The 21,418-nt window shown below is 42.4% G+C and overlaps 1 protein-coding gene across 7 annotated transcripts in view; it reads right to left on the bottom strand.

Moving 5' to 3' along the window:
- The window catches only part of PRDM2 (PR/SET domain 2), a 125,505-nt gene extending 104,690 nt beyond the window's left edge, over positions 1-20,815 (bottom strand). The window contains exons 1-3 of one of the 7 annotated variants that reach the window (XM_042951458.1): positions 17,594-18,572; positions 3,788-3,861; positions 2,375-2,509 (exon numbers count right to left, since the gene is read on the bottom strand). Coding sequence is in view for 5 of the 7 variants with exons in the window: in XM_042951455.1 (XP_042807389.1) it covers positions 3,788-3,796 (9 nt within the window). In the remaining 2 variants the exon portion in view is untranslated. Of the gene's footprint in view, positions 1-2,374; positions 2,510-3,787; positions 3,862-17,593; positions 18,594-18,760; positions 18,802-20,798 lie in introns of those variants that run through there. The other 6 variants (XM_042951455.1, XM_042951454.1, XM_042951460.1 and 3 more) reach the window with 6 other exon arrangements.
- Between the last annotated feature and the right edge of the window lie 603 nt (positions 20,816-21,418).

Genomic DNA, 21,418 nt, shown 5'->3' with positions numbered 1-21,418 from the left:
CAAAGATTCAAAAAACAAAAAAAAACCACCTACGTGTGATTCAATAAATCAGAAATCAAGGCAGCTGCATTACCTCATTAGGGCTAAAACTTACACAATGACCCGTGTCAATTAGATCTCAATAAAGCTGGGGAAACAAATCACCGAGGCTATACCCAAGGTGCCACAGTTCTCCTCTCTTCCCCGCGGGATTGTACTGCCCCCCAGCCAGCCCCTAATACTAGAGTTTTAAGTCAGATGTGGCCATATGACTGACTTTGGCTAATCAGATGTGAGTAGAAGTGATGTACATTGAGACAAAGCCTTCATCATCTCTGGTTCTTGAGCAACTCCAAAGGCAGATCCACACAGGATGTGTAGCAAGAACAAGAAATAAACAAATGTTGTATTAAGCCCCTGAGATTTTGGAGCTGCTTTTTGTTAGCACAGCATAACAGAGCTTATCCTGACTAATAACGGCAGTATAAAATGGTGACCTAGAACCTTAGCTTTGGAATTTGACGAGTGACGGTGTGAATCAGAGCTCTATCACTTACTGTTTGAGTGGCCACGGGCAAACCACGGCCACCTCTCTGGGCTTTAACTGCCTTCGTCCGTAAACTTGTTATACTACCTACACTTCATAGAGTGGATGCAAAGACTCAATTAGTGAGAAAGTACATATGCAATATTTAATGGAGTGCCTGGCCTGTTGGTTAAGCACTCAGTAGACAGGAAGTGGTATTAAACTCTAGCATACCTATTTTAAGCTACTATAAGCATATTCACATTATGGAACTTTGCTCACCTTTGATATTCTATAAAGTAAAGCATTCTAAACTCTTTGTTCAACGAGAAAGTAATTTTTAAAGTTTTGGACGCTCCTAGATAAGTCTATGGGGGAAAAAAGAAAGAAAATAGTGGAACATCTCAAAAGTTAAATATTGGGATGGGTGTAGAATGTTAATGAAGTAAAGGACACCAGTGATTTAAAATGGGAGAGAAAAGAAACTGGGAGAAGGAAGTCGGGAAGCAGAATGGCTCTCCTCTTGTCTGCCAACCAGCCTGGACTGAGTTGGAACAAAGGCTCACGGGCAACATGAGTGGAGTTCCGAGTTGGGAAGACAAGAGAAGGGCTAAGTGTTGAATGGAGAACAAACTGGAAGAGAAAGAAGGACAAAGAACATGTGGATCTGGAGGCTTTGTGCAGCCCAGGGCTAGGGTCAGAGAGAGAGCCTGGTGAGCTACCACACCAGGAACGACTTGGAACACACTGGTAAGACTGAGCAGTTCAGAATGTTGATCCAATAGTTAGTGTTTAATATACCGTGAGACTCTGGAGTCTGTTGTTTCTTCTAAAGGACTCATTTACAAACAGTATGGTCTGCTCACTCAGAGGATCCTTCAGTCCCTAAAACTCATCCAGCAAACACATGAATGAATGATACAGTACTACTCTCTTTGAGACCATTCCCACTATAAGAGATTGCTCTGACTGCTAAAGTTCATCTAAGCAAAGCTGCTTGGTACCTACAGGGAATAATCTCAGCGTAACATCACCATTAAGATTTTAATTAAAAGTCAATCTGGTTCAGGGGCACCTGCCTGGCTCAGTTGGTGGAGCATGCAGCTCTTGATCTCAGGGTCACGAGTTCGAGCCCCACGCTTGGTACAGAGATTGCTTAAATAAATAAACTAAAAAGAAAAAGAAAAAAATCAATCTGATTCAAGTTAAAACTTTAATATCCGAATTTTTGTGTAGTTACTTCCAAGTTTCTCAAGCACTGATTGCTCATTTTCACTGGCTGAAAAGGGGAAAATAAATATAAGAGGGAAAAATATAAAATGTCCTGAAACAATCCTTAACTTTTAAAAATTACTGAGACAACTGCTGAAAAACACTCAGAGATTTTATGCCATGACATAATAATCAGGTCTAAATATCATGCAACTGATATTCCTCGGATAATGAAAATATAACTAAAGATGCTGAAAATTTTACTCCTAAAAAGTGGACAACTTTTATACTCCAAATGAAAGTTTCATTACTACCAGACCACGTAAATTACATCCAAATCAGAAATGTGCTAACCATTAGAAACATAAGAGGACACTTTTCCCCTGATATTTGGCATTTGGCATCCAAGGCAGTCTTCTGCAGATCTGATATTAAAACTTGTCAAAAACAAAATGAAACTGGAAAAGAGCCAAAAAAGAAATGGCTATTGCTACAACTCTCGTGAATGGCATGTGGACTTTCTCCACACACAAGGTCGCGTGATGTAAGGGGAGCCACAGAGTGGAAAGTATGAGGTGTCCAACAGGTCGAAACACGTTAGAAATAAAATACTAGTAGCCTGATATGGTGTAAGAATTAATGCGTTATTAAGCCTACCGGTAGAGCTGTAGCCACCTGAAAATAACTGGCTGCTGATCAGCAACACAACAAAAGCAATGTCAACATTTGGATTCCACTGTGGAAGCACTCGCAATCGTTCTGATCCACAATCAAGACTCCTAACGACAGTTCCTAGGCAGGAGAAAAGCAAGTTGCTTTGGGTGACCAAGTTCACATATAGAATCAGTCTTAAGACAGAAAAAGAAATGAAATCTAGGACATATACGTGCACATAACTTTGAGGAACAATGACTAGGGCAATCCACTGTTCTCTTTTCCCCTCCCCCATCTGGCCATTTCAAAACTAATTTGGCTTCAAAAGCATGTCAGTAAATCTGCAAGTTGTAAAATAATAGGAACCATGTGCCCCATGTGTTCGCCAGATTCATTTTTTATGATGTATGGTCCTCCGCACTAAAATAAACATATTTTTGATAAAGAAAAGTAATGAAACAAAATCAAAAGAATCCATTCCAAAAAAGTCACATCTCTCAATGCAACCCGGGACTGAACTTTACAAAATGCAGCCCACCCCAATAAAAGTGGGACTCCAGTTAGAAGCACCTGTGAATGATGAAAAGGTGTCCAAAATCTCAGATTGCGAGGGATACAAAATGTTTTCAAGTCTGGTAGTTTTAAGCTCAACACTACTAATTAGACTTCACATTTTCAAGTTTGTCTTTCATATTTTTTAAATGTTTATGAAGATCTCAAGAGAGTGTCTCTAACACCCATGAATTTCTGTTAACTACAAGTAAAATGATAATAAACCAGAAAATAAGAATCCTCGTTTAGAATACATTAAGTCCATATAACTGGTTTTACTTATCAGAACAGCCCTGAGGCTCCAGAAATCTCCACAGCAGAATTGTTTGATCCCCAGGTAGCTCCACACCCTCTTCCGCTAAGAAACACATCTTACATTTCAATATCTGCCTTCTTGTTTGTATTCTATTAACAGGGTTTTCAAGGACAGAGTGCTTATAAAGTCTCCCACTTGATCAGTTTCAGCTTCTAAAAATAAATTTCAATCTTCCTTTTCAACCAATGGATAATTTACAAAATAAAAAAAATATTAAAAATGAAAGCTTAATAAGCTTCAAAACAAAACCAAAAAATGAACACTACAACGTGGCAGGGGAAAGGTAAAAACAGAAAGTCTGAACTAAGGTCTCCAAGACTCCGTCCCCTGAGCAGGCTTCCTCAGAAAGGCCAAGCCACGCCCAAACAGAGCACAGGCCACTCCACGAACAAATGCACACTATGAAAGCAATGAGCTAGTTAATGGTCGGAAGAAACAGAAAAGAAAATCAGGGGAAAATGAATGTGTGTGTTTTGGTCTTTCAAAAATCAAGAACTGGTCTAGCATCTAGGTAATGTATTTGTATAAATTCTTATTTTTAAACTCACCTGATTCATTTTCAATTCCTGTTGTGTTCTGAAAAGTTACACACAACAAAGAAACTTCTTTGATTACATGAGCCCTAAAAAGAAAAACAGACAATTGTAATATGTACCTGCCTACACATTTACAGTGATTTCAAACCACATACAGAACTGTAGAGTTTGCTCAAAGGGCTATTCATAAAGCAACTCCATGCCAGGTCAACTTCAATCTATGCTGAGAGCTTACTTTGCAGATTTATTATCTACAATAAAATAGATTTCTTACTAATCTTTACTAGGCCCTCATTGTACTCTACAATTGAAAGCAGACTCATTAGAATGACATCAAATTTTTGCTGTGAAATTGCATCATTCCTAAGAAGAAACAGATTAGCTCTGTTAATAGAAACACAAAGCACTGCTGAGTAATTTATTATGCAATGTAAATGTTTTTCTTTTACTTATATCAATACTGTGTTGAATGCAAACACAATTAGACCCTTTACATTATTTAGTTTTTCAAGTTCCTGAAGTACAGAGGTGAATTTACTAACGTTTCCATAGGGAGTTCTCTTTGAGGAATAAAACAAAAACCGTGTAGTAAAATACAAATGTTTTCATAAAAACTGTTTGGAAAGAACTGCAATATTCCTTTACAATCTTTATTCGTATATTCACAGTACACTAAAACGATATGACAAAATCATTTCTTGTAAATGCATGTGACATACTTGTTTCTAAATGACGATCTACGAAGACAGTCCTCTCTGCCACGTACATCCTAGGAGGCACTGGAAGTCACTCACAATAAATGAGAGCCGTGCTGCTTTAAGTAGCACTTCCACAGAAACGTTCTAAATGTTTCTGGCAGGTACAGGCACACATACCATCAGTCATAGGTCCATTTTTTCATGAACTTGCTTTAATAAATTATCCTTCCTTCCTAGATCCACAAGACTCCATTCACATTGTAGAACTTTATGTTCTAATTGTTAATAAACCAAGGAACGTGGGACATTTTTCATCTCAGAATATGCTGCCTGCCCGCTATCATAAAAAACAGCGCTTTGACATTTTGTCCCAGTTCATTAATATGAAGATTTCGGGTTTTTATTTCCCCTTGAGCTACTTCACCACACTCACCTTGATCAGCTTTAACAATCAAAGGTACTGTATTTAAGTTAGGGCCTGGTCATCTGAAGTAGTTTTTATTCACAAATGGCACAGGGAAATGTATTCTGTAACTTGCATCTTGTTAGAGAGCTCAGTCCTAGCCCAACCAATATAAACTCTTAATGAGGAAATACTCAGAGAATATGATCTCAGGTAACTGGAGGTTAGCCCATGAGGTCCATTCCTTTAAATTTTAATATCGAGCATCTTTCTCATATATATTTACCATGTCTTTCTGTAGTATACATCTCCCATTGAACATAATCGATCCTTTTCTATGAGACTTGGAATCATTATAAAGTTCAAAGTGTATTTGGGTGTTAAACGGTGATGAGGTTAGTGGCCCGAGGTGTGCGTCCCTCAACCCCCTCTGTCACCAATGCCTACTGAATGTCACACAGTCCACTAGGAGGGCCATGAGGGACACCCTGGCACCCAGAAGTGAATAAAATATCAGTGGTTTCACCTGCCCTCTTACGAAGCTTTTATGGATGGATTTCGTAACATCGGCCATAGGGAGCTCTCTTTAAGGAACCAAAAAAAAAAAAAAAAGGCAGTAAATGCCAGTACTGTAATGAAAGATCTTTTGGAAAGAGCTATGATGCTTTACCATTTCCTTCAGGTGGTCTTGTCCTTCCCATGAGAATCTTCGGTATCATCATCGTAACTATCACTTATGATGCTCCTCCAAAGACCAGCAGGCACCGTGCTATGGTCATGTAAATCAGTCCAGCTGATTTTTACAAAGATAAGTACTAGCACCCTCAACAAACAAGTTCAAGGAGGTTGGATAACTCAGCCATAACTGAGTCTCATAACTGGTTTCTAATATTGCTTCTTCTTAAAAAAATTGTTTACCTGTTTATTCTGGGGGGCAGGGGGGGAGAATCCCAAGCAGGCTCCGTTCTATAAGGACAGAGCACAACTTGGGGCTCAATCTCATGAACGATGAGATCACGACACGACCTGATATCAAGAGTTGGATGCTTAACCGACTGAGCCACCCAGGTGCCCTTCTGCTCTTGCTTCTTAACCACACTTCACCAACTTTTACTCCCATCTCACTGTAACTCCTACTATCTCTGTGTCAACCACTGTTTTCAGCAGTAAGCAGAAAATCCCTGCCTCTGGGGAAAGGGACCCGCAGACCCGCAACAAAAAAAAAAATCAGTAAAATGTGCAGTAGATGAGATAATGAAAGTGCTTTAGGGAAAAATGAAGAGGTGGTAGGGAGAAGGAGGTAGGAATTACCATCTCTGTCTCTATGCCTGTGAAAGCAAGAGTAAGTATGGTCAGAAAAGGCCACTGTAAGAAAAGGACATCTGCATAAAAGCCGGAAGAAGAGCTATGGGCCAGGACGCTATGGGAACATGAAGTGAGAAACCCCATTCGGCAGCATGCCCATGCCCAGGTGTTTCAGGGAGGGCAAGGATGGAGACAGGGAAAGTGTAGGAGGGGATTCAGAAAGGCAGGGAAGGCAGATAAAGTATGGGTTTAGCAAGGTAAGCACTGTTCACCAGAATGGCTGGAGCTTTTCCATCCAGGGATAGAAAGCCGTTGGGAGGCTCAAGGTGGCCGACCTCATGTGACTTAGGTTTAAAAAGAGATTGTAAGGGAAGAGGGTGGAGGCAGGCAGATCTCTCAGGAGGCTAATGGCCCAATCTAGGCAAGAGATGATGCTGGCTTGGCCCGCACAGAAGAGATGTGAGAAGTAATCAGATCCTGGATATATTTTTAAAACAGAGCCCCCAAGATTTGCTGCCACCGGAGATATCAGGTATGAAAGAAGAGGAAGTCAGGGATGACACCAAGATTTTTATCCTAAGGACAAGGAAGGCAGGAGCTGCCATTTTCTGTCATCGAAGGAGATGCGGCCTCCTCCTTGCCTTGCTTTCCATCTGCTTTTCCTTGCTTTTTTCCTCTTCACTTAACATTTTCTTCCTTTCCTTTCCCTCCCCTTTTGTAGTTGCTGGTTCACAGGCACAAATAACTGAGGTACTATGGCCTCTAATCCCAAAGAACTCAAATACTTAAGTATTCAGAACATTTCAGTCTTTCATTTGTTTCTCAATGAATCTCACTTTCTCTTAATAAAAAGTTACAACATAATTCAGGTTGCTAAATGATTAATAAGCTTCTCTCTGACTTTCCACACTATCTGTTCCTTCCTTGTCCTAATAGGAAGCCGCTCATCATTTCTTTCCAGAGAAAAGGATCGTAACATCTTTTTTTTTTTTTTAAGAGTTCACTTATATACATGCATGCTTGGACCCTCCTCTCCATCACTTCTAATCCCAATTGCCAAAAACCAGAGTCTCATTTTTTTTCTCTCTTAACTCACGACATCGTCAATTATATATCTAAAATATTTTACGTGAAAAGCATTGCAAATCCGACACTGACTTCTCAAATGATACTTTAAAAATTAAATCTTTTACTAAATTATACTGAAAACAAGGGATGTTAAACACAAGAACTGAGAATTTGGCAGTGGCTCTCAATAGAAGACCATTGCATTTTGGACTGGGCAACTAATCCTTGTCTGTCCCTTCTATCATGGCCATGGCCATGCCTGCACAATCAATGCCGGCAGTGCCTCTGACTGTTTTGAAAATCACAAACACCTACACACCCCAAATAACCTCCTAGCTGAGAACCTCTGAACTGTAATAATCATGTAACTAGCTGCAATATGACAATATGTTTAAAAGCAACTGCAGACTCTGAAAGCTGTTACTGAAGTAACTTTAGATTCCTCCAGCATGCAAAACCCCTGTGGAAGCGTCCTGGCAATCCTACATATTTTCATATTCAGTGCTGACTTCAGCAGCATTATTTTCACATACCCACTTAACTAACACAGAATCTCAAGGTCAAAGTTTTATCATATGTACAAACTTGAACCAACAATCCTATCAGTGCAGTGGCAGAGAAAAATCTTTCCATCCCTATCACTGAAACTTACTAATTCTATCAAGTTAGGGGGAAAAAAAAATAGCTAAACAGTTAAGTGCCTCTGGTTTTCCAATGGTAAATATTGAAAATCTTAAAACCACGAGGATTTCTCCTACCCTGGCTTATGCCTTAGTTTCTTTTTTGGATTTCTGTACCTGACCAAACCTCCTTGAATTCCAGCTTGCTGACATTTATCAGATAAAGTACATGAGGCAGATACACAGACTAAGAGTATGGAAATCTTTATCATCAACTGTACTTTACTAATAGCATACATTCTTAGAAAAATAAGAGCTTGATCTTGATTTTACATATCCATGGCTTTAATAATATACACGTACTTAACTTTTCAAGGTATTGCTTCCAAATTCTAGGGCAGATCATCCTCACAAGTATTTAATTTAATATTATCGAGATGACTTGATTATACATGATCAGTATCAACGCAGCAACAATAAAATAATTAGGGTCTTTATTCCAACGATGGTCCCTTGAAGTGGCAAGACAACGTCAAGAACTGTAAGCTGCTGTCTTCTGACATGGAGGCCAGAGACCAGAAAAGGGAGAGATACGTGCGACACCCCCGTCCCTGGGTCAGACCAGCCCGGCAGCCCCACCGGGACACACCACCATCACCCATCACCCATCCTCAGAGATAAGGCAGATTAAACTGAAGACAAACACAAAGTAACATGAATGCAACACACAGAACAGGTTAAACAGTCACATCGACCCTTTGTAGACCCGTCCATCTACAAAACTACATGAGAGGCAAAGTAAAAGCAACAGCAGATTCTTTACGATTAGTCTAAATCTGAGAAGGAAGGGGGAGAATTAGGAAGATAATTATTTGATTTGATTTGCATATTCACCTTTTAGTCACTGATGTTATTCTACAACTATTCTCTCGGGTCATTTTAGATCTTTTGGAGCTATCTGGAAAATAATTAATTAAATTTGCAACAAAGTCATTAATGTTATAATTATTTTAAGTTATAAAAAAATGCATATTGTAACATCAAGACTCAGAAGAAACTAACTTTTAAGGCTCAGGAAGCAACATAGAGCTTATAGACAAATACTAAAAGAAAAATAAAAAGCCAGTCTGGTATATCAAAATGCAAAAGATCATAAATGCCCTAAAAATGTGGGCTAGATGCAAAGAAAAGTTTTAAAAATACCCATCTGTGGGGCACCTGGGTGGCTCAGTCGGTTAAGCATCTGACTTCGGCTCAGGTCATGATCTCATGGTCCGTGAGTTTGAGCCCCGCATCGGGCTCTGTGCTGACAGCTCAGAGCCCGGAGCCTATTTCGGATTCTGTGTCTCCCTCTCTCTCTGACCCTCCCCCGTTCATGCTCTGTCTCTCTCTGTCTCAAAAATGAATAAAAGTTAAAAAAAAAAAATTTAAAAATACCAATTTGTGAAAGAAGTCTTAGAAAGTTTATGGCCTATATAAAATAAAAATATATATATGTTCTAAACTAATCACAGCATAAAGTAGATCTTTCATGGTAAGTATCATTGTAGCAAATGCAGAGATGATTCAGCTTTTAGTGGAGTAGATTGACAGTGTTTAACACTGATTTTAGCTTACTCTGACCAGAGGATTCTTGAAATCCAGAAACTTCTAGAAAAAACAGTAAAAATATCTAAACTATGCCGACTTCTCAAAAGCAGTTTTCATTAATTTACAAACACAGCTAGCATATTTGACATTCAAAACTACCACTCCTAATTCCTACCAGAAGAATGGAATCACCAAGTTACAACCTATAAACTCTAGGTATCAATAACGAAAACAGTTGGCACTTATTCAGATTAAGCAAAAACACGTAATTCATAAATACTGAATCTGCCCAGGAATTTGTCAAATAACAAACACAATTTCACAAGAATAATCATCTAGAACATCTAGTTTCACACTAAAAAACATACTCCCAACTCCCTTCATAAAAAGCAGATTCTATTACCATATTAAATCAGCCAAAGTGAAAAATCAAACCAGATATGTTTATCATTTTAAGAATAAAGAGGTCACGTGCACCCGTTGTGTGCGTAAAGGGAAAGAGACCCAGAACACGGCAAAGATTCGGCCAGTGTGACCTCTTGCTTCTTGACACCCCACCCTCCCGCCTCTCTCCCCATCTAGAACGATTTCTACCCAAGGCAAAAAGGCAATCATGCAACACACTATATCACACAGGAATTTCTCTGCCTGAAAAGTAAACGAGATTTGAATAGAACGCTCACAAATAAATCTGTACTTTCTCCTACTTCAATGAAGCGATTTCCCGAACGAGGCCTAGAACACTATGGACAAAAATACCCCAGGGCCTGATCTTCCAAATTCTTGGAGCAAGGTGTCCTGACACAAACCTAAACAGGGAAGCAGAGTGCAGCGAATCTACTCCTGGTGGGAGAATCTGATCCTGACAACACGGTTTCCACAAGAAGGAAGGGAAAAAACAGAAAGTCTGTCGTTCTGAATGGCTTCAGAGCTGCAGAAATCAATGAGAAAATGAGGTTGATTAGAGCTTTTGTTTGAAATATGTAAGTTAACACCACGGAAGAATGTTAAGAGATCTGTGGATGTGCGAGGAAAGTACTATAAAGCTGAATTTAGATTATGGCACCCTGGGGGTTTTTTCCTCCCTTAGAATATCTCTACAGGAAAAAAAAAAAAAAAGAGAGAGAGAGAGAGAGAGATTCAAGAAAACTTTTTCATAAAATATCGCCTCAAGCACCCATTAATGAAGAGCTAGCTTAGCTCTCATAAACATATAGCAAATGCTGATTATCGCTTACATGGTTTATGTCATGGGCAGCTACTAACAAATGCTCTCCTTTCTTTTGATTACATTTATACACCCATGTCATCATATTACACCACAAATTTCAGGTTTTGTTTAGCGTTTCTACAATAATACCCTCTAACGCCACAATTTAAAATACCCAGTTTCTCTACAGAAATTAAAACATATTATGCCCACTTTAACATGTTCCTCTGATATCCTTCCTCAAGGCACTAAAAACTAAAGAATCCCTGTCCATTTTCCCAGATGAACTAACTCCATCAATTTAAAATATGCTTGAATTGGGGCGCCTGGGTGGCTCAGTCGGTTGAGCGGCCGACTTCGGCTCAGGTCATGATCTCGCGGTCCGTGGGTTCGAGCCTCGCGTCGTGCTCTGTGCTGACAGCTCAGAGCCTGGAGCCTGTTTCAGATTCTGTGTCTCCCTCTCCCTGACCCTCCCCCATTCATGCTCTGTCTCTCTCTGTCTCAAAAATAAATAAACGTTAAAAAAAATTTTTTTTAATAAATAAATAAAATAAAATAAAATATGCTTGAATTAAAAAGTTACTTTCCTTTCCTGATTTTCAAGGCTACCTGACAAGAAGTCTAGATGTAAAACTCCACCTGGGGAGACGGGTGGGTAAGAACACAAATGCCAGCCCCCAGCTCTGTAACACAGCTGGGCTCCCATCTCTCCTAGAAGTTCAGCTTAACCAAATGCTGGCTGTACATTCTGCCAAACAGCATTCAAACCAAAGCAGTTTCTATAAAGTGACACTTTTCTGATACTTCCCTATGTTAGACATGCAAAACTTTTAAGTTATTTTCAAAGGAAAATTAAGTCAATTCTTCCCTAACACTTAAATGTCAAGCTTCCAACTCAAACACAAAATTTCTAAAGCAAGATGCCACATGGTAGTTCATTTCACAATCCCTAAAATACAAGGACTCCTCAGTTGACCCCTTTGAGTCAATGTTTTTCCACTGTCATTGCCAATACAGATGTTACTTCTGTGATTAAACACTTAAAACTGAGGGATCTTCAGGAACCCTACAAAATACTTCTCAATTTCCTGGAAAACGGAAGCAACCTTCTGCAACACGATGCTCTGGTCCTGGCACTCAAGTATTCATTTTCTCACGCAAGGACTCTCTAAGCAAGCGAACAGAATCACCTTACAAGTGGCTGCTGACAGCTTTTCTGGTTTTTCCCACACAATAAAATATGTAGGAAAACTCATCTTCCACAAGCTACACAGAAATGACAAGGCTTCCTGAATTCATCAGCGAAGAACCTGAAGTAAAATTGCAAGTTATCCCAGACAGACTGACAACTTCCACCGCATCTTGCTAAGATCCCGGACACGCTTTATGTCACTACAAGATTCAAGGTCTTCTCCCAAGAGTTTCTTAAGGTATTTATTATTTGGGGAGGGAGTGACTCACTCCACTTTAAATAAAGGCTGAGCTTTAGGGTCTCTCCTCTAAATATGCAAGTACTTCTGTTCTCAAGATCGTTTTGAAAGAACAGCAACACCTAACTGTCTGCAGGGCAATGTTTGTGAATTGCTCTGCAGTTTAAGTGGCCCTGGCACATACGTAAGTTTTTACTTTTTCAGGGAAAGCAGGATTCCAAATAAATCATCTGTAGTTCTCGTTTCAAGGTAAAGATATGTAACTCCCCCGCTTATGATAGAAAGAATGAAAGCCTATCTCCTGGTACTACGAGCAGTGGTAAACCAAAGAGCGCGACTCACGCGAGACCGTGTGCAGAAAGCACTAACAGATTAAATGGGAGAGTTCCGGAGGGGTGTGAGTCCCAGGTTAAATGTAAATTTGACCCTGTGGGTCAGGCTCCCCAGATGTCGTGTGACGAGTTATTATCCCACCCATCCTCCCTCTGGACCCACTCCAAAAGCCCGGGAGGTCTTTAAGGAAAGATGCAAGAGGAATTAAAGGCAGAGCCCGTGAACACATGCACCTGGGAGACCAGGGCCAAGAGCCTGATTCCACGACTGTCTGTCAGGCAAGCAGCTTCCGCCACCTGGGGTGAGCAGCGTGGAGTCACCGGGAGTTTCTGACTGAGGAACGCTACAAACAAAACCACGTCTAACAGTTCAGAAAGATTAAATGGGCAGGAAAGAGTGAGGTGGGGAGACGGCAGCCAGAAAGACTGGGACTGGACAAGTCGGTTAAGAATCCAAGATGTTATGTGATGAAGGTCTGATATGACCAACGCCACACACAGGAAGAATAGACAAAACGTGTCTTCGAACTAAACAGGAAGTAAAAAGAGATGGTGAAGAGGAGTCCAGAATATGCAACGTGACTGAGCGGAAGAATGAACATATTTTTAAAGATAGAGCAGCCAGAGTAGGGATAGTATTTAAGTGGAAGGTGGTGAGCTCCATTTTAGACTTTGAGGAGAGGCCAGACATCCACACAGAAAGCTGCATCCATTAAATGAGGGGAAAAAAGTCCCAGCACAGATTGCCTTCAAGTCTGGGGATGGCTGGGGATGGCTAGGGATGGAGATCTAGAAGTCTTCAGCCACAAGGGGGTGCCTAGGGATTAAGGAAACTGACAAAGGAAAAAATATCCACAGAGAAGAGAAGACTAAGGATTTGGCTTTATGACAGCCATGGAAGGGACTAGAAAGAAACTTGCCCCCTCCACCACGTTCGGGGCGGGGGGTGAGGGGGGAGGCAAAAAGCTTAAGGACTCAGAGGTAACTCGGAAGGGTTTCTCTCAGCAATAATTTTGCCATGTTATCCCTCAAGACTTATTGCACTGAGAGAAGTAGCTAAGGAAAACGCTATTAATATTTTTGAAAAAACCTAAAGTAACTGAAATTGCTTTCATATTCTTCATCTATTCGCCTCAGAACATCCCAACGAAAGAAAGAAGTAATCATTGTCCCCACTTTACAGACAGGAAGAGGAGAGGATAACCGACCTGCCCCCCACCACTGCCAGAAATAACCCAGGCCCTGCGCTCAATCTGTGATACGGTTTATTCTGTGCATCCAGGCAGGGCTCAATTAAATTACTATGGGACCGCACGGATACGACGGTCCTCTCCCAAAACAGGTAAAACTGACTTGCTCAATGTCCTCTAACAAATGGTAAGACAGCTTCATAATTAAAAATCTAAATTTATCCCAAGAGCCCCCCTTCTTAAAATTCCTATTTTCAGATGTACGTTAAAACTAGGCCTTTCTGAATTATAGCGAATTCCCTAAAATAAGCCTCAGAGAAACGTTCAGAATGTCACATTTATACTGATACTACAAGTTACACTTGATTTATACTGTCTTAATAACCTCCTGGGCAATGCACAGGATTCACACCGAAGTATGTAAGGGTTTGGTGAACCTCCAATTTCTTTTCAAATTTTAATAGCATCATTTAAATTACTTGAAAATGCCATGGAGTTTTCCCACCAGAGTTTCACGTAGTCTTAGTGGAACTACTTACACGCGCACGGAAAAGCTGTAGGTTTTACCAATTCCCAGACAAGCTGCCCACAATAATCAAACTAACAGTTGCACTGAGCTTTACATATTTCAGGCAAGCTGTGCCAAGAAGCAATTTAGCTCTTTCAAAGCAAAGCCTATCGTACAATTTAGTGCAAGAGCTCCAAAATATTCTTTTCACCAAAATGGCTGGCAAATATGTAAGTAATTCAGTGAAACCTCCTTTACTGCATGTTCCAAAAAGACTAATAAATGAAACACAGCATAGGTATGACATGAACCGAGACTCTGAGAATAAACACTATACAGTACTGAGGAAAATACGATAAGCATATCTCACTCCAAATGAACCAGATTTACCACGTACAATAACTAATTCACAGTTCAGGGAAGTGGGGTGAGGAATGAAAGGCATTCTCTTTAAGAAAGCATACTTGAATGGCACATGCATTCACTCCAGCGAAATTATGCAGATATTCCGTAATTGAGAAAACCACCCCATTACCAAATGTGGCCCAACAGGACATCCCTTTTTTTTACGTTTTCCTTATCACTAAGCTCTAGCTAATTATTTATGCCATGATAAAAACTCAATCTGTTCTGTTCCTCCAAAGACTGCAAGTGTAGATTTGATAACCTATACTTTTTTTGCCCGGGGGCAGTTGCATTAATGATGCATGTATGCCATGAGGATCAACAGCTATCTTTAAATTATAAAGTAATAAGCTGAAGTTGGGTAAGCACTTCAAAAGTAAACTTTATTTCCTCAAGACAAACTTATCACTTTCAATGCATAACCTGAACTGGTTGGGGGCGGGGAAAGATCTTAGAAAAACTAGTCTGGCGGCCTACATCAATCTTCAAGGGGTTGCTTCACCCTCATCTTCTAGAAGACGGTTGTTTCTGTGCCATTCGGGAGAACAGGCAACAAGCTTACATTATTCACCACGCGTCAGCTCTATACAAATTGATTTAAATCCGTAATAATTTAATCCACAGACCATGTCATGAAAACTCCTTCATACTCTCCAGGTTATCTCAAATTGCTTTATCTCTTGCCACAGAACTGCTGAAAAGTGTACGATTCGATAAAATCACAGGCACACACACAGGAAGGAACCTCCACGGGGGAGTAAGTCTATTCCCCAACTTCAAGGTGGGCTTCATGTAAACCGTAGTCTATTCTTCTGGTTCTCTGCCTAAAGCGATTCCATAAACTGCTTTAGTGGTTCAACCATCCCATCAGATGGGCCTTTCTTTAAGGCTGTGGTTGACAACTGGGTCCCCACCAAGGGACATCTGGCAACGTCTGGAGACTTCATCAGTCGTGTCGGCTGGGGGGAGCTGTCACTGGCATCTCACAGGTAGGAGCCAGGGAGGCTGCCAAACATCCTCCAATGTGCAGGACCGCCCCCAAAAGAAAAAATTATCCAGCCCCACTTGTCAATCGTGCCAAGGTTAAGAAATCCTGCTTTAACGGAACCTAAGTGATGCTTTTTCAGTAATGGGAGTCCGTAGCTTTCAGTCGCTCTAGGAAGATGATTTTAGCGGCTCTAATTATAAACTTCTCACTTCAAAAGGAGAGAGCCAGATCTCTAACCAAATGCTATGAGGAGTGACAGCATAATTGACGGGCACCACGCAAACCACAGAGCACTGGCCACACGTCAGCGGTATCAGCAGTAATGACTGTCAGGTAATGTCCCCATCATCTGGAAACTCCCTGTATCTGCACATCGCCTCACAAGTTTGACAATTTCCCCCCACCGTCCACCTACTCCCCTTGCACTCCCCACTATGGAGTTTTCCCATGCAGCCCACAGGCTTTTTTCCCTGCCTGGGTATTAAAAATAGCATGAAAAGCAAGTTGGAAGACACAAAAATAGTAAATAACCTAAGGTGCTTTCCATCCCGGAAAGTCTATGATTTAACAGGACTTAAAAGGTTTGTAAATCAGAACTGGAACTTGAAAAGAGATCGGCAGCTTAAAGAAACAGTCCCATGAATAAATAAACATCTAACGTAAAATAATCATCAAAAGAATATGCGTGCATACATATATATGGAACTGCACAGACCCGGCTCAGGGAGAAGAGAATAAAAGGAAGCTGAAATTGAGTGCTGCTTCCTATAACTGCATTGGCAGGAAAAATACCTATTTAGAGGCTAAAAAACAGAATTTACATCTTCACATACCTTAAAAGATTACAAAACTTCAAAATTCACAATGGGAAAACCTAAACAATCTTAATGAAAAGAGAATCTCAGGCTTTAGAAACCTTACTGATCAATACAGAATTGATAAATAAATTATGGCCCATCCATATATTACACAGCCATTAAAAATCACATTGAAGAATATTTAATGGCATGGATAGATGCTCACAATATAGTAAAGAGACAGGTTATGGATAATATACACAATCTGGTATCGATTCTGTATAAAATATAAAAGCAAATAAATACATACAAGAAATACACACATGCACAAGACAGACAAGGAGGAGGTCCGCCAAAATGTTAACGGTGGTTATCTGAAGAACAAGAAGATCAGAGCTGGTTTCTTTTCCTTCTTTGTGCCTTTCTCTATTTTCATACCATCCTACACTGAGAATCATTTGTTAGTTTTTTACTTACAAAGCGAATAGATTATCACAAATACAAATTTAAACCGTACTGTTTCAGGAACCGTCCACAAAATGAGAGAAAAACAAATCTGAATATGCCAACCTTTCAATTAAAGAAACCACCTTCAGAATCCACAAAAGCGAACTTTCACGGAGTTGTAATTATGTGTCTGGTATTCTTCTAAACACTTCGATGTATTAACTTATTTGAATCAAACCAAAAGAGATATGGGGGGAAAAAAAGAAGAGCCCTGGAATAACAGAGGCTGTGAACCATTTTAGTCCCCGTGTGAATTTCAATCTCGGCTTCTATAGATTGAAATGAGTGTTTAATCAGATGATCTTTAAAGGTCCTCTCAAGGCTACAATGAGATTCTACACATGATGAATATGGTTGCACGTTTGTAAGGAAGCTTCTAGAGAATGATGGGGCAGCCGCATGCCATCTCAAACAGAAAACCCTACTTAAAAAGAACATGATGATGCGTCTCAGTTCCTCCTCAGTATCTATCTGTACAACAAATTTCGTAACATGTTAGAAATAAATTCTTTTTTTTTTTTTTTAATTTTTTTTTTTTCAACATTTTTTATTTATTTTTGGGACAGAGAGAGACAGAGCATGAACGGGGGAGGGGCAGAGAGAGAGGGAGACACAGAATCGGAAACAGGCTCCAGGCTCCGAGCCATCAGCCCAGAGCCTGACGCGGGGCTCGAACTCACGGACCGCGAGATCGTGACCTGGCTGAAGTCGGACGCTTAACCGACTGCGCCACCCAGGCGCCCCAGAAATAAATTCTAAAGCCTTACATTTTCCCAATACTTGGCCGTATCTGATCAGTTGCATATGAAGTCTGGTATGGTAGGTAAGAGAATCACGGAAAGGTTAGGTTTCTTGTTCAACGTTAGGGTTGTTTTTAACAATAAACCTGTAGTAAACAAAAACTTTATGAAATATATTAGTCGTGTTCTGGGTACAACCATTTTAGGGTCTGATTTAAGGGGCCTAAAGATCTACTGGAACTCACCAAAGGAATTCCACTTACGAAATAAAACCAAAACCTGAATACAACACGGAATGGAAAATGAGGGGCCGGCATGAATCTCCCTTCTCGGGGCGGGGGGATTACAGCTGCGAGGTTGAAGGAATTTGGGCTTCCCGGGTAAATGCGGGTTGATTCCCCAAGCTCACCGCCCGACAAAAGGGGGCCAGTCGCCGTTCAGCGGTTCACTCGTGGGTCGGAAGGAACCACCGACATTTGGGAATACCCGTAACTGTTAGTTATACTTCGGGTCTCACTCGCCACCATCAAAAAATAGGTTCGTGGATATCTTTAGTAACAAAATTAATAATACATAAGTGCACGTCTGTTAAAAACAAAAACAAAACACCGGTGGGTCTAAGATAGGAATACTGAAGGGAGACAATTTGCAGGGTGAAACCACCCAAAAACTATTTAGGAAACACAAAGACGCAAGACACAAAACAAATTAAGAATGCAAGTGTGAAAGGCACATTCGCCTTGAGCACAAAAGAGAAAAAGCAAAAAGCTGGCACGGCCCAGGGACCCCGCGTGCGCCTTCGCTGTCCGGGGCCGCGGGTCCCGGGTGGACTCGCAGCCGCCGCCCGGCCCCGCCGCCCACACGCGTCCCCCTCGCGGGGCGCGCGGCGATCCAACGGCCACAAAGCGAACCGCACAACTTCGCCGCCGCGGGCCCCAAGGCCGGCCCGGGGGCTCGGGCGCGGGAGGGAGGAAGCGGGGGAGCCCCGGGCAGGCCCGCCCCTGGTTCCGGGACCCCGCCGGCCCGGGACGCCCGGTCCTCCGTCGGGGCGCGTCCGCCGGCCCGCCCGGCCCTGCGCGCCCGGTCCCCGCGGGTCGCCCCCCGCCGCCGCCTCGCTCTTCGCGGGCAGGGACGGGCGTCCCGGCGTCGAGCCCGCCGCCGTCCCGGAAGCCGCCCGTCCCGGCCGCCCCTTACCTGCGCCCGCCGCGCCCCGCGCCTCAGAGCGCCGAGAGCCGCCGCCCGCGCCGCCGCCGCTGCCGCCGCTCCGCCCGCCCCGGCGTCCGCGGCCGCGCCGCCGCCATCTTGGCTCCGGTCGGAAGTGACGTCGGGCGGTGCCGGCCGCGGCCGCGAGAGCCCGCACCGCCCGCGCCGTCGCCGAGGGCCGCGACCCCCGGCCGCGCGGGCACCCACCCCGGGACGCACGCGCCCCGACGACCTCCGGCCGCCCCGACCCCGAGGCGCCGCCGCCCTTCGGTCTCGCGCTGGCCCGGTCGCCCTCGCAGGGACAGCGCGGACCCCACGGGCGGCGCCGCGCCTCGCCACGACCAGCCCGACCGCACCCGGGGGGGGGGGGGGGGCGGGAGGTAATTCTGCACGATTAAAAGTTACTACGGGAATCTATAGCCTTTAATAAAAGGTGCGGGGAGGCGAAAAATGGGTTCATCACTGAGTTCCTGGCAAAGAAGCGTCGATCCCATTCTTCGCGCGTCTCGAAAGGACCAACCTTGCCTCACCCCAAAAGCTCAAGCTCCAAGGGGGCAGATGCACCTTGATTTAGTTGCTTATTCATTTGGAGCAAGTATTTATTGCCTGCCCACCATGTGCCTGGCACTGTTCTCGGTGTTGCAGCTACATCCGGCCCAGAACGTGACATTGGCCTTGTCCTGATGGATCTTATTATTTACAAATAGATGGGGTGGGTGGCTACGAATAAATGCTGTCATGGAGGCGGACTGGGTTGAGTCGGAGATGTTTAGCAGGTAGTTAGAAAGGAGTCTGGAGTCAGGGAGAGAAAATTGGGGGTTCTCAAATGTGGGTGGTATCTAAAGCCGTGAGCACTTCAAGATAAACTTACGCCCTGAGAATGAAATCGGGGAGAATTTAAAATGTAATGGGTAACATTAAGCCTCCGTGTTAAGGACCCACCAGAAAGAATAGACACTAAATTAGATGCAGGTGTGCAAGTCCACTTGGTTAACTGGGGTTTTAATCTTAAGAAAACCTGATGTATCTAACATACAGTATGTTATAATCTTACTGCAAAGGGATGATGTAGCCAATGACCTAGTCAGGCATAGTTAAAAAAAAATCAAGATAATCTCATCAGAATAAATTTCATCAAGGCCTTTGAAAGTGACAAGGTCAGTACAGAGCCTAGGGAAAAAAAGAAATCAAACCTCAAGCGTTTGCTTTTTTTCTGCTACCATTCCAGGGAAAGAGGTCCCAGATCTGGGAGATACTCCTATCTACGTATGTTACTAAAATAGCATACTCTGCTGTGGATCAAAGACGACATCAGACTTTCCATCCTTTACCTAAATCGATGCCTTGCAACATGATCCATACATTAAAATTATCTGGAGTATCTGCAAAACAGAGACGCCACCATTCCATCCACTGAAAACACTGACATACAGGGCACCTTAGACGGCTCAGTCTGTTAAGCATCTGACTTCAGCTCAGGTCACGATCTCACAGTTCATCAGTTCGAGCCCCACATTGGGGTCTGTGCTGAAAGCTTAGAGCCTGGAGCCTGCTTCAGATTGTGTATCTCCCTCTTTCTCTGCCCCTCCCCCACTCATGCTCTGTCTGTCTCTCTCTCTCTAAAATACACATAAAAATAAGAAAATAAGACACTGACATACAAATCAAAAAATTTAAAAGAAGAACTCTATGTCATCTGGCATTTAATAGAGTGCAAGGGAAGATGAAGGAGCATCAGGTTAGAAGGACCATGGTGACATATACTTGACATATACTAGAGACCATCATGCCAAGAGATGGTTGACCGAGTAGCCCGTGGTTGTCCTCCTGTCATTAAGATGACTGGGTGTATTAGTTCCCTGTGGCTCTTGTAACAAATTACCATAAGCTGTGTGGCTCTAAACACCAGAAATGGACTCTCTCTCAGTTCTAGAGGCCAAGAGTCCAACATCTATATCAATGGACCAAAATTCAGGCATCAGGAGGGTCACACTCCCTCTGGAGGCTCTAGGGGAGAATCATTCCTTACCTCTTCCAGCTTCTGATGGCTGCCTGCATTCATAGGCTTGTGGTCACATCACTTTAGTCTTTAAGGCCAGCATCTTTAAATCTCCCTACTCCATCTCTGCATCACCTTCTCTGGGTGTGGTCAAATTTCCATTTGTGTCCCTTTTATGAAGATAGATGTGATTGCATTTAGGATCCACCCAGATAATCCAGGGTAGTCTCCCCATGTCAAAATCCTTCACTTAATCACCTCTGCAAAGGCCTCCTTCCATATGGGGATTAGGATGCGGACAAATCTTTGGGGACCATTATTTAGCCTGCCACACTTGGGTACATCCTCAGCTCTTCTAAATTACCCCCTAATCAGCCATTGCAAATTTTCCCCCTGTGTGCTTTTCTTGAACGGGCTTATATTTTCCAACCTGTGCCACTTCTCAGGATAAATAATGTGTATATGTTACCAACTTAACCCAAAAAAGACACTCTCTGTCGAAAGTACGATGTAATTTCATGAGTGTTTATTATCCGATATGCTAAGTATTACTCTTCTGCCTTGTTGAAAAGGTGAAATATATTGCTAAAGGGTGAGGGAAGGAAATTCAGACATTTTCACCACATCTCACGGGCAATTTCTATATTGGG

Source organism: Panthera leo, chromosome C1, assembly GCF_018350215.1.
Source record: "Panthera leo isolate Ple1 chromosome C1, P.leo_Ple1_pat1.1, whole genome shotgun sequence".
NCBI classification, from domain to species: domain Eukaryota; kingdom Metazoa; phylum Chordata; class Mammalia; order Carnivora; family Felidae; genus Panthera; species Panthera leo.
The sequence above is the reverse complement of the archived record's forward strand: the minus strand, read 5'-3'. Positions and strand labels throughout refer to the sequence as shown.